The following is a 12,987-nucleotide window of genomic DNA, read 5'->3' as shown; positions in this document are numbered from 1 at the left end:
CCCCCCCCCCCCCCCCCCCCCTGCTGAGAACAGCCTGGGGTAAGCCCTGCTTTCCCTTCCTGAGCCGTCGGATGGTTTGCCAGAACCTCCTTGAGGCCAACCGAAAGTCCTTCTCCATGGCCTCCCCGAACTCCTCCCATGCCCGAGTTTTAGCATTCGCGACCACCGCAGCTGCAGCCCTTCTGGCCTGCCGGTACCTGTCAGCTGCTTCGGGAGACCCCTGGGCCAACCAGGCCTTGAAGGTCTCCTTCTTCAGCTTGACGGCTTCCCTCACCTCCGGTGTCCACCACCGGGTTCTCGGGTTGCCGCCACGACAGGCACCGATGACCTTCCGGCCACAGCTCCTAGCGGCCGCGTCCACAATAGAGGCTTTGAACATGGTCCATTCGGATTCCATGTCCCCAACCTCCCTCGGGATGTGAGAGAAGTTCTTCCGGAGGTGGGAGTTAAAGACCTCCCGGACAGGGTCCTCCGCCAGACGTTCCCAGTTCACCCTCACTACACCTTATGTTCGAACATGGTGTTCGTTATGGCCAAACCGTGGCAAGCACAGAAGTCCAATAACGAGACACCATTCGGGTTCAGATCGGGCAAGCCGTTCCTCCCAATCACCCCCCGCCAGGTTTCTCCGTCATTGCCCACGTGAGCATTGAAGTCCCCCAGGAGAACTATGGAGTCGGTAGGTGGCGCCCTTTCCAGGACCCCTCCCACTGACTCCAAGAAGGCCGGATACTCTGAACTGCTGTTTGGTGCGTAAGCAACAAACCACAGTCAGAGCCTTGCTCCCCGCAACTCTTAGGCGCAGGGAGGCGACCCTCTCATTCTCCGGGGAGAACTCCAACACAGCGGCGCTCAGCCGGGGGCTCGTGAGTATCCCCACTCCCGCCCGGCGCCTCTCACCCTGGGCAACTCCGGAAAAGGACAAAGTCCAACCTCTCTCCAGGAGCTTGGTTCCAGAGCCAGCGCTGTGTGTGGAGGTGAGTCCAACTATATCTAGCTGGTATCGCTCCACCTCCTGCACCACCTTCCACGTCCCTAGAGCTAGTCTATGCTGCCAGCGATCGGCTCACCCAGGCCTCCCGCCTGACCCACCGCCCGGTCTGCATTGCACCCGACCCCGATGCTTGCCCCTGCGGGTGGTGGGTCCACAGGGTGGCTGCTCCGTGCTGTTTATTCGGGCTGAGCCCGACCGGGCCCCATGGGCGAAGGCCCGGCCACCAGACGCTCGCCGACGAGCTCCCCTCCTGGGTCTGGCTCCGGGAGGGTTCCCCGGTTTCCCTGGTCCGGGCAAGGTGGCTAAAGTCCGTGGGCCGCTTATCATTAGGGTCGTTTGAACCGCTCTTAGTCTGGGCTCTCCCCCGAGACCTGTTTGCCTTGGGAGACCCTACCAGGGGCTAATGCCCCGGACAACATAGCTCCCAGGATCACTGAGCCACTCAAACTCCTCCACAACGTTAAGGTGGCGATTCGCGGAGGAGGATGATGAGGTCAAAGAGCTTCAGGGAGAGGAGGCTGGGTGTGTAGCGCAGCTTGATGCAGGGCTGAGCTGTGAGTGGAGCTGGGCCTGGATAAAGGTGGACAGATGTGAAGGGAGAGCAGTACAGCTTCCTGCTGTCACGGTGTTTTAAATACATTGATAAGGCAGGGTATGCTAAATGCAGCCTCTGCTCCATGAGATGAACTACAGCAACAAGGGCTCACATGCCCTCTCATCACACTGTACACACTGTTCACTGTGATGACCACAGCCAGTGTACTAACAGTCCCAACAGTCCCACGTTGCTCCCAATAACCCTGAAGTAATGAGGGTGTTAAGGTGCCTGTACCTTCATTTCAGCAGGTTGCTAATGCAGAGGTGTGTATAGATCACAGCAGTGGTGGCTGGTGGAACATTTTCTAGGTAGGGCCATCCTATCAATTTCAGCAAACATCCCAGTATGATTTAATGCAAAACAATTAAAGTATCTAACACGCATTACTACTTTGCAGTTAAATATTTAATATTTATTCCAACCCAAAAAAAACAGTAAATAACACTTATATAATATAATATAATATAATTTAACATGTTTATTTATTGAGATGCCCCTATGGACCTTTTTATAGGAGGTAAAGATCAGGAGAAGTAAACATGAAGTGTAATTATGAATACTGATGTTAAATTAAGCTATGATGAGTTTTCACTGTTAATTTACCATCTCAATTAAATGTTGATGCCTCCATGACCAACTTAAGCAGATGAGACTGAGGACAACTATGCAGAAGAAAAGATGTTCACTTTGCCTAATATGTAGCTTGACAGAGTTCTCCATGTGTGTCCTGGTGTTCTCATGTTTCCTTACCTCCTCATCCCTCACTCCCTAACTGTCATCCTGGATCTGTCCCCGTTGTTTTAAAAAGCTAAATAAGTTATTAGCATGACGTCATCTTGCTAGCCAAACCTGTCTGGTGTACAGTAGAGAAGCTTCGCATGTACTGCTTCCCTTTCCCGCTAGTCTGCTGTCTGATTGTGGGGTCAGGCTGATCTGGGATCAGCTCTTTGGTCTGCAGAATCTCCGCTAAAGTTCTCCTCTCAAACGAGACTTGGAGGTGTAGTGCTCGTGCTGGCGCTCGCGCTCGCCTGTAGAGACTTCTCCTGATGAGAACGCGCAGCTAGGCGGGCCAAATCGTTTTGGCCCGCCTAGCTGAATCTATTTGAGGGCGCTGATTGGCTAAATTGTATGTCACTCATTTATATCTTTAATCAGCAATTGGCTAAACTGCTTCATAGACCCGCCTCTTTTGGGCCAAAACGATTTGGCCCCCTAGCTGCGCGTTCTGAGACGTGTCGTGCACACAGGCGGAGGGCACGAGCAGGAAAAGCATATATTTTGCGCAGATATCATATTTTACACATATTACTGGGTACATTCCATAGTTCAAACACACAAATATTGACAATTTGTATAATTTATTATTATTATTGACCAGCCGCCACTGGTAATGTGGGTTTATTACCCCTAAATTAAAAGGATTTAAGTTATAATAACAGAAATGTGCTGAAATATATTTTTACATTTATATAAATGCATGTACAATATTTTTACACTTGACTAAACAATAATCAAATGCAGAGACGGTTATTTACCAATATGTTAGGAGTAGTTACATTTACACTGTCTTACATTTACGACCGGCCCTTTGAGGGAAACCGTGATGCTGATGTGGCCCAGAGTGAAGATGAGTTTGAGACCCCTGGGATAGACTAATAGAAAAGGGGACGTAACTGGGTCTATACAGTTTTGTGTGGACAAGGTGAATGACATGTCACGCGTTGATGCCTCCCCAATGCCCCGGGTCGGCGACCTCCTGCACCGGCTTTGTTTTCCAACATAAATCAGCGTTTTCAGGTGAAGTAGGCTGAAACCGAAGTTTTACCTGAACAGGTATTATGGCATTTAAAGGGAGACTTGTTATTCAACCGGATGGAGGATTTGAACGTCGCATTAGGCAATTTTCTAGTTCTGACTTTTCTTCTGTTGTGAGGAAGGAGAACTGTGCTATGCTGTGTAGTTACGCCTACAATGTGTATGTAGCCCGCCCAAGCCTGCCTCATGTTTCCGCTTATCAACAAACAACCGCAGGCAGAACGTCGTAACTTCGGAGGTTCGTAATGTCTTGGTGAATTCAACTAGCGTTAGCTCCGTAAGAAATCTCTTTCGGCCGACCCTCCTGACTACATCTGAACCAATGAGAGGGCTGATATTTGATGCTCCTCCAATCAGCAACCGCTACAGGCTACTCTGTAGCAGGATCCTCCCCACCAATGTAGTTTATCCTATTTTGGCGGCTGTGTGGAAAACATGGCGGAAAATTTGAAAGGTAACTCATGAGGACTACATATGATTTTATATTCCATTATACGTTTGTTTACTTTTGTTATTTGGTAATATATGAGCGTAAACCTTTTAAAGACCCCAAATATGCACGCTCTTTTGCCTTGGACTTCACGTAACATGAACGAGAGCGGTGGAATTGTACAATAGGTGACTCCAAGAAGCCAAGTTATTGTCCGAAGTCCATGCTGTTTAACGCAGCCTCTTTAGTGGGGACATTATACGCTTGTGAATTCAGATCAACTTTGAATAAGCTTGGAAATAATAACGTTACTTAATAACGGAATTAGTTAGTTTGGCGCTTACATTTTAGGGACAGGCTGGGTGGTTTGCGGGCTAAACTGTTAAGTTCCACGCGCCATGCAGCGCCACGTACATGTTTGAATGGTATTAATGTGTAATGGGCAAATATTTGATGTTGCCGTGAGGTGTATGTGTGGGACGATTATATTGCTGACGACTGGCATCGGCTGCGACTCGGTGTCATCCTCTAACGTTACTGCCGTGTTTGGCGGTAAAACGCGGAGTTATCAGATTGAAAATGAGATTTTATTGAGATACAACGCTCTTCATTGTGTTATATGCAGGCCGAATTAACCATGCTTCCAGACAATGTAAATAGGCATGTGAGATCGCTTTGCAGCTCCAGCAATGAGCAGTGACATCTTAAATCGACTGACGTGTAAGTGGGGTTTGGTGTAGCCGCACTGCACTGTACGCCTAGTTAAAGGGAGTTGCTGTGTCAGATTGCAGCGTGCCGTGGAAGATGTCCTGGGATGAGCTGGAAGCGCTGTGTCGCAGAGAGAGGCTCTACTGTCAGCAGCTCGGAGTGAAGAGAGCCAACGTCAACGAGTTTGATGTGGAATTCCTCTGCGACTACAAGAGGACGAAGGTAATAACACGTGACTGTTTACTACCCATCAGCAGCTCATCTATGGTACATGGCCTGTGGTAAGACAGGTAAGACATTACGTAACCTGTACACGTTACATTGACTTATCTTCTGGACACTGTCCAGGCCACAAGTATTCCTTTCTTTAAAGTTGTTGTACAGTTGAATCAGCTCAAGATAATAACATAAATATAGCCACCGGTTATTACACTTTTCCCTGTGTTATTATTACAGCAATAACCACTGTATAATTCAGAAGTTCCTACACGCTCACAATCAACCGTAATTGGCCAATGCAAACTGAAAGTGTTACCTTCATTTTCACAGTGGATGCATGTGTGCAGGAGGTAAAGATGTGTGTGTGTCAGCACAGTCATGCGTTCACTGAGCAAAAACTAAATCAGAATCGCACACTGTGAAATATGCACAGTATTAACAGATTCTGTTCTATTTGATTAACGTGGTTGAATCAGGTGATTGAATATCAGGAACAATATCAGAATCCTGCCACATCCTAGCTGACGGATGGACCACCTGCAGCTCAGGCCATTTGAGTTGCCCTGTGCTTGTGGAATAATTGGTGGCTTTCACAAATACAATCGACACCTTTTACATTACAGTCATTTTAGCAGAGGCATAGCTACGGGAGCAATTTTGGGGGTTAAGTGTCTTGCTCAAGGACACATCGACATGTGACTAGCTGAGCGAACCCCCAATCATCTGATTGAAGGACGGCCCTGCTCTCCACTTAGCCACGGTCGCTCTACATGAAAGTGAACATAAAAAGATGCCTTGATAACTTAACTATATCCATGCATAATGAAACGTGATCTAATGTGTTTTATCCAGCGACTCTTTTTATCTCCCTGGAAGCAAAAGACCGAGCAAGTTTGTGTGCGTACATACTGGTATGAAACACACAGGCAGTGTAGCCAGAGACGTCACTTACGCAGATTTTTTGTGTGTGGTCTCTGTAATTGTGTATTTTCACAGTCTTATACTTATACTACAGTTTTGATGTGCAAAGATTGTCTTTGAAATTGACAAACCTATCAAATCATATGTTTAATTAACGGCACAATCCAAACTAGATCAAAACGTTTTTGTCCCTCCCCACTAACTACCAGACATACCTTTTCCAAAATAAGCACCTTTTCCGGTAGTCCACTGGACAGTGCCTCTCTATTGTGAAGTTAGAAAGTTACAAAACAGCATTCTGAGTAACTTCTCTTCCCCTCTCTCTGTTGCTCTCTCTCTCTCTCCAGTCCGCTTGTCTCTGTCTCTCAGACCTCAGTCCTGGTAATGGTGCTACATTTCAGGTGGTTGATTAACGCATATATTTGTTAGGCAGTGTGGATTAGCTCTCTTAACGGGTCAGGTGATTGTGAGTAATAAGATCCCCTGACCCATGCATCACTGAAACAGGAAGCTGTTCCTAGTTAAGTCTGCTTCCAGTTTGTTTTACCAAAGACTGCTGATTTCTTCTCTTTGTATTCAACTGTTGCTCAGAGGATCTTTGTCTCTTTCTGCCTTTAAATTGTCGGTCTAGTTGAACCATTGTACAGCGTTTTGTTCTCCATTCTGTTAAACAACATGCCATCTATTAGTAAAGCTAGCTAAACGCATGAAAGACCATTGAAGCAGACATCTGACTGGAACCAATCAAGCTTTGTAGAAGGAGATCAGAAAGTGGCATTCTGTCACACAGTGCAGATCAGAAAGTGCTTTATCTGGAGGTTTTTCAGAAAGAGAATGAACTGGTCTACATGTTTACAACTTTCAGCAGCCACAGAGAGATAAGTGCATTGAGGTTTCAGGCCACACCATATACACCTTTGAAATTGGTACGCCTTCACCCTCACAGAGGGCTGACAGGCAGATGAAGACTAGCTGGAGAGAACTGAATTAACAATGCACTCGAGAGGCCTGGGATGGAATTCATTAGATAGTGAATACCAAAGATTTGTCTGATAGGAATAGTTTGAATCATTGTAGTCATATCTTAAGCATGGCATGCTGGTTTAGGGCTGTGAGTTGTCAGACCACTAACAACTGTTGTCTGTGCAGATATAAAGAAGGATGCATTCAATGGAATTGAGAACGAATACAATCTTTGCCCTTAATTGAAGTGGTGTGTTTCAGGAGGAGGAGTTCTACCTGGTAAAGTGGAAGGGCTTCCCAGAGTCTGATAACACCTGGGAACCCAAGAGGAACCTCAAATGCCCCAAACTGATGAAGCAGTTCCACTTTGACCTGGATCAGGAGCTGAGGCGCCACAAGAGACGCTGCACCCCTAAAAAACTGGATAAGGAAGTTGCCTCATTCCTCGTCCAAAAAGCCAAAGTTCGTAAGCATCTGCAGCGCTGGGAGGCCCATTTGAACCAGACACGCAACCACCCGGGTCGCATTTATGTCATGAACGAAGTGGACCTTGAGGGCCCCCCAAAAAACTTCAGATACATCAACAACTACAAAGTAGGCCAGGGCATCGTGTTGGATGAGATGGCTGTGGGCTGTGAGTGTAAGAACTGTTTGGAGAAGCCCATAAATGGCTGCTGCCCTGGGGCCTCCCTGCACCGCATGGCCTACAATGACAGGGGGCAGGTCCGGGTCCGGCCGGGACAGCCCATATACGAGTGTAACTCCCGATGCAGCTGTAGCCCCGACTGTCCTAACAGAGTGGTGCAGAAGGGCATCCAGTTCGACCTGTGCATCTTTAAAACGGAGAACGGCCGGGGATGGGGTGTCCGCACACTGCAGCACATCAAGAAGAACACGTTCATCATGGAGTATGTGGGAGAGGTAGGACCTGATCAGAAACAGGTTTCAGTCATTCTGTTCTGTCATCTTTCACTGTTTGACTTAATACAGCTTACTCATCTAAAGACCACAGGATGACATTTATGTCCCCACCACAGCCACTGCTGACACAGTGTCATGTTAAAGTAGTAGTAGTAGTATGACCAAGCCAATCCTCCTTTATAGATGGATTGCTATTGGCTATATACTGTACTGTAGCCCTTCTTTTGTTTGCTTCTGGTATGTCAAAACATTTCCCATCATGCTTCATTATCATCAGTGAGACATGTGCAGAGTGCACCAAATAAATAGAAGCCAGCAATTACAGATATTGATATTACAGAACTGATGGAGCTGCTTGATCACTTTGTGTGAACAGGTGAACCACACATCACTCACATGTGAACTCCAGTATTTTGTTCATGCTGGGGTGAAGAGAGGCTGAAGAAATCCTGTCCAAAGGGAGAGGACATCTGTAATAACATCTTTTAGTGCATAACATATTATCTTCATATTTATTGAAACTAGATAAAAATCTTTAATTATGAATCAATTTAAAGCTTGATGATACAATACACTTTGTAATTAGCATCATCAACCAAGTACTTGACGACATAAAACATTATAGCTTGGGGTGTGACAAGAGAAGGTAGGACACAAAATGAAAAAAGTAGTAAGAATGAACAGAGTTACAGTAAATGGTTAAACCCCACTGCTGGAAAATCCAAACAGGACATGGACGCTTTGCAAAGAACAAACGCTATGGAGCTGCTGGTTGCTCTCTCTCACTCATGCTATTAGATCAGGAGGAGGAATTAACAATCACATGCTTTGTTTTCACATCCAAACACACACCTACTACTATTGCACTGCTAGCCAACGTCAAGATGAGTTATCGAAAAACTTTTAGTTTTACAGGGAGGGAAAATAGATTTTAAAAGAGGCATTTTCATATCAAAATACTTGTATTTGAGTCTTATTTATATAACCGTTGACTGGCAAGATGAGTGCCTTGCATGCAGTGGTGCTGTGGTCATTTATTGCCAGCTGCAGTTATGCAAAGTATGAAGTTAGCTGCAAGTTATACGTGTGAACGTAGCAGTGCAGTGTGTGTATATTTTATTTGTCAACGGATAAATGCTACAACTCCTCAAGACCATAGACTGACGTAGTCACCGTGAAGTCACCCATTGGTGTCTGGACTGCCGTTTTAAAGCCTTGAATTCGTCATTCGTCATTTCGGCAATTGTGGCTATTGTGGCTCAGGCTCACTTAAGGCGGACTGACCTTTTAAGGTGGACCAGCTGTTCTCCTTTAACAACAACAAGCCGCTCTTCTTAATTTGCTCAGCGTTTAAATATCTCTTTGGCTGGTGCTGCTGCTCTCCTTCATTTTCTAGTCATTCAGTGTCCATGTTTGGCCAGTGCTGATGCCACTTTAGTTCTATACTTCTCTATATGGATGGTTCTGAACATTGTTTTGTTTTTTTAAATTGATATTTTCTGTGGCTGAGCTTGTGCGAGCTAATATTGACACTTCCAGTAAATATCTGGAGTGAGTATCTAAGCCTTTTTTTAATCAACTGTTGCTTTTGTGTTGTATCCTAAACTGACTGGTACTGGTCCATGTCCTGCTTCGTTTGCTTCAGATCATCACAACCGATGAAGCAGAGAGGAGGGGTCATGTGTACGACCGCCAGGGCTCCACATACCTGTTTGACCTGGACTATGTGGAGGACGTGTACACGGTGGACGCAGCTCACCAAGGCAACATCTCCCACTTTGTGAACCACAGCGTGAGTGTCTTCAGACTGAGCACAGAATCTACTGTCTACTGTACTGCAGGCAGACCACACTCAGGTTCAGGTCTCTGTACCTGTGTGCATCTCAAAGCTTTCAAACAAGGCCTGTCATAATCCTTCTTTATGAGACACAGTCAATAATTAATAATTAAGATAATAGAAGTCAAGTCAATGTCAACCTTGTTGATGGTGTAACTTTCAGTGTGTGTGCATAGCTCCTCCTCTCCTCCGCACACACACTTTATAAATACGCAGTTTTTAATGTTCATTAGCATAGCATAATTTTAAGCTCCTGACACATGTCATGTTGTTTTTGCAGTGTAACCCCAATCTGCAGGTATTTAATGTGTTCATCGACAACATTGATGAGAGGCTCCCAAGAATCGCTTTATTTTCAACACGGGCTATTCGGGCAGGAGAGGAGCTCACCTTTGACTACAAGATGCAAAGTAGGTGTCATTGATTGAGCAGATTTAACATTGGCATTAAAGGTACAATATGCAGCATTGTATAGAAAATAGTCCCACTAGAAGTGTGTATCTATATTTTGCTGTTTGTGGGGTCAGAACCTTTGGGCACAGTGGGGGTGTAACCCTCAGCCAACAACAGCGCTCAGCGTGTTCAGCCCGCTGAGTCGTCAAACCTCTGAGTCTTGACACCGAGTACCCTTTAGCGTCGGTTCGATACAAAGCAGCGGTGTTTGACGACCAGAGGGTTGTTACATGGCTGGGTGTTTCATGTGCTTCAGTGTCTCCGCTGCTCTTCATCTCTAGTCACAGTCTAGTCCTGTGTAATCATGTAATCAGCAGTCACTCACATACAGTAATGATATGTGAGTCATCCAACAAGCAGCTGAATAGAGCCCAGCTGATCCTCAGGATCAGTATCTGGACCGGTCAGGGCATATTTTATAGATCTGTATTTGCTCAAATAAAGCTGACCACAATATGATCCTTCCTCCACTAAACAGCCTGATGGTGTTGCTAGTACAGACTGTGCTGGGAGAAGTATTCCCATCCTGTACTGCTACTAATACTAATGGGATGAAAAGCAAAGTAACTGAAGCTGTCAGACAAATATAGTGGAGTAAAAAGTACAACGTTCACCTCTGATTCAAATGGAAATACTCAAATCTGTAGTTCAGTACAAAATATGTGTACATGTACTTGTAGTTAAATTCCAACAATGGAAGAAGTGACACTGGTATTACAAGTTCATGTCAGAACACGCAGTTCCCTACAGGCCAACATGCTATTCTTGTACTTCTTTCATTCGACACAATGGTACAAGTTTCAAGATTAGCAGGGTTTTGTTGTTTTTAGTGGAGTTTAAAGAGCAACTAAATGTACTTGTTTGAGTGTTTAGGTAAGTTATGTGTATGTCATCTAGACAAATATAGTGCACCACACTCCTGAATTAAAGGGCACCATCACACTCCCAGCCGTCTGATCTCTACACAGATTCTGCATTCATGCTAAGGGACAAGATTTTGGTTTGTGTTTGTAGTCGGAGCGGTCTGACCAGTCACGTTCGAGCCGTCTTTGGCTGAATGCAGGTAAACAGTCCGTGTGGAGAGAAGAAGAGGCCACCGGTCTGTCCTGTAAACTGGAAACAATTCGGTCACCTCTTAACTCTAACTCCAGTCTCTCTTCTCAAGATGAATGGGACTGTAAACAATGAGCAGCGCATGCAACAGGAAGTCTTGGCCTGGATATCAGCTGACTCCACCATAACAAATAGAGGCTTCTCCGTCATCAGGCCCACAGCTGGTGGCTTCTCATGCTAGTCGTCTATATACTGTGAAGGGGTTGTGTTCAAGCAAAGTCAAGTTACTGGCTTTTCAACTGAGCCTTCTGTTTGTTTCCAGTTGATCCAGTGGACACAGAAAGCACTAAAATGGACTCCAGCTTCAGTGTAGCAGGGCTCCCCAGCTCTCCCAAGAAGAGGATTCGAGTGGAGTGTCGGTGTGGATCGGACTCGTGTCGGAAATACCTGTTCTGACAAAGGACTGCTGGGAACGCATCACTCTCATCTGTGTCGAGATGGACACAACTGTACAGATTTGTATATGAATTTTTTAATTACCTTTTTGTTTATGAAAGCTAAAATTCACCATTAACTTTTTAAATGTGAACTTGACAAACCCTTCCTAGATGAAAGCCACAGTCCTTGGACAGAATGGAGAGCCTCTTGTTCCCAGTGATTTGGGGCTGCATCAGTGGATTACTGGAATGCCTGATCCAGTGATTTTAAACAAATAGCTCAGTGAGCATGTACATTAGCTCTAGAAATGTATTCTACCACAACAGGACCATTTGCCCAAGTCTTTTCATCACTTAAATGATGATTCCAGGTTATTACAGTTTTATTCTACCAGTGAAAACGTTATTCTCTCAGTGTAGTCGCTGAGATCTGGGAACACAACCACATCATCAAAGCAACACGAGCAGGTCTGAGTCAAACTCCGTTTCACAGAGAAAACATCCTTCACAGTTTACAGACACCCACTTCCTGCTTCAGCTTTGACCTGCTGTACTTACTGTAGTGTGCTGTGCAATGAGGAATTAGTAGCAAGTCCAGTCCAGCCTCTAGAGAAAGACGTTTAACTAATCAGGATCAGTGTGATCTTCTGACGGCTCGTCTTCACCTCCTGGGATTCTTTTTGTGCTCACAGATCTCCGTTATTTACTTGGTGAGTGCAAAGTCACAACTAGTAGACATGATGGACAAAAGTATACAAATGAGATCCAAGTTGAAACAGTCTGGAATGATGTTTTTAAACTACTGCATAGTTTTAATGGTCCACTTCACCCTGTGTTGATGTCTTGAACGGTTCACACCTGAGTTCCAGAACGTCAACACTGAGCTCAGAGGACATTTAATCAGTAATTCTCAGCTGCTCGCAAATGACTCCTTTGTGTTTTGTTACTTCGATTGACTTAAATGATCAAACATGGTCACAACAGGTACCACACTCTACTGAAATACTGGGTCCGGATAAAGGGCCAGTGCTGGGTTTGCTCATACAGATTGAACAGGCTGTTCTTGTACCATACACCATGTGTATCCCCAATCGCTCCCATGACGACTGATAGAAGAGGCTCAGTGTCTTAGAACTCAGCAGGTAAATCTATCTGCATGGCCAACAGGGAAAAGTCCAAACATGTCTTGGTGATTATGGTGAAGAGATGGGATCACAATGATGTTTTTTTATCTGTACAGTATCTATTCTGTGGTCAGTAGGTGAGTCTCTTACCGTGTTTACATTTAAACGCTGTAGTTGTTGGTACTTCAGTGCATGACTTTTTTATAGGTGGAGAAGAAAAATAATGTAAATAAATGGATCGAAGATAACTGATGCTTTCATGTTTTGATTTTTGTATTTTTACTCTTTTTTTAAAAAAATGATTTCATTTATTTGTTTTCACAAGTGTTGTATATGGAGAGAGACCAGAGACTAAGTGTTGGCATTGAAAAAGGAAACGGCAGTGAAAAAAGTTCCACAGAAAAATGAATCCATTTTTGAGATGACAGTCTTTAGATGGACATGATATCCTTTCGTCATGTTACGCTTTTTTATCTTTCACTGTTCCTTGTGTTTTGGCATGGAGGGGAGGGTA

General features: G+C 45.0%; 1 protein-coding gene across 1 annotated transcript; it reads left to right on the top strand.

Moving 5' to 3' along the window:
- The first annotated feature begins 3,961 nt into the window (after positions 1-3,961).
- LOC116399329 (histone-lysine N-methyltransferase SUV39H1) lies at positions 3,962-12,721 on the top strand. The gene is made up of 5 exons (XM_031876415.1): positions 3,962-4,767; positions 6,910-7,569; positions 9,215-9,361; positions 9,687-9,816; positions 11,235-12,721. The coding sequence occupies exons 1-5, from the start codon at positions 4,642-4,644 to the stop codon at positions 11,366-11,368; spliced, it is 1,197 nt and encodes a 398-aa protein (XP_031732275.1). The 5' UTR covers positions 3,962-4,641; the 3' UTR covers positions 11,369-12,721.
- The last annotated feature ends 266 nt before the right edge of the window (positions 12,722-12,987 follow it).

This window comes from Anarrhichthys ocellatus, unplaced genomic scaffold (assembly GCF_004355925.1).
Source record: "Anarrhichthys ocellatus isolate YVR2014 unplaced genomic scaffold, GSC_Weel_1.0 scaffold108, whole genome shotgun sequence".
Classification (NCBI taxonomy): domain Eukaryota; kingdom Metazoa; phylum Chordata; class Actinopteri; order Perciformes; family Anarhichadidae; genus Anarrhichthys; species Anarrhichthys ocellatus.
This window is presented reverse-complemented; position numbering and strand designations above follow the sequence as displayed.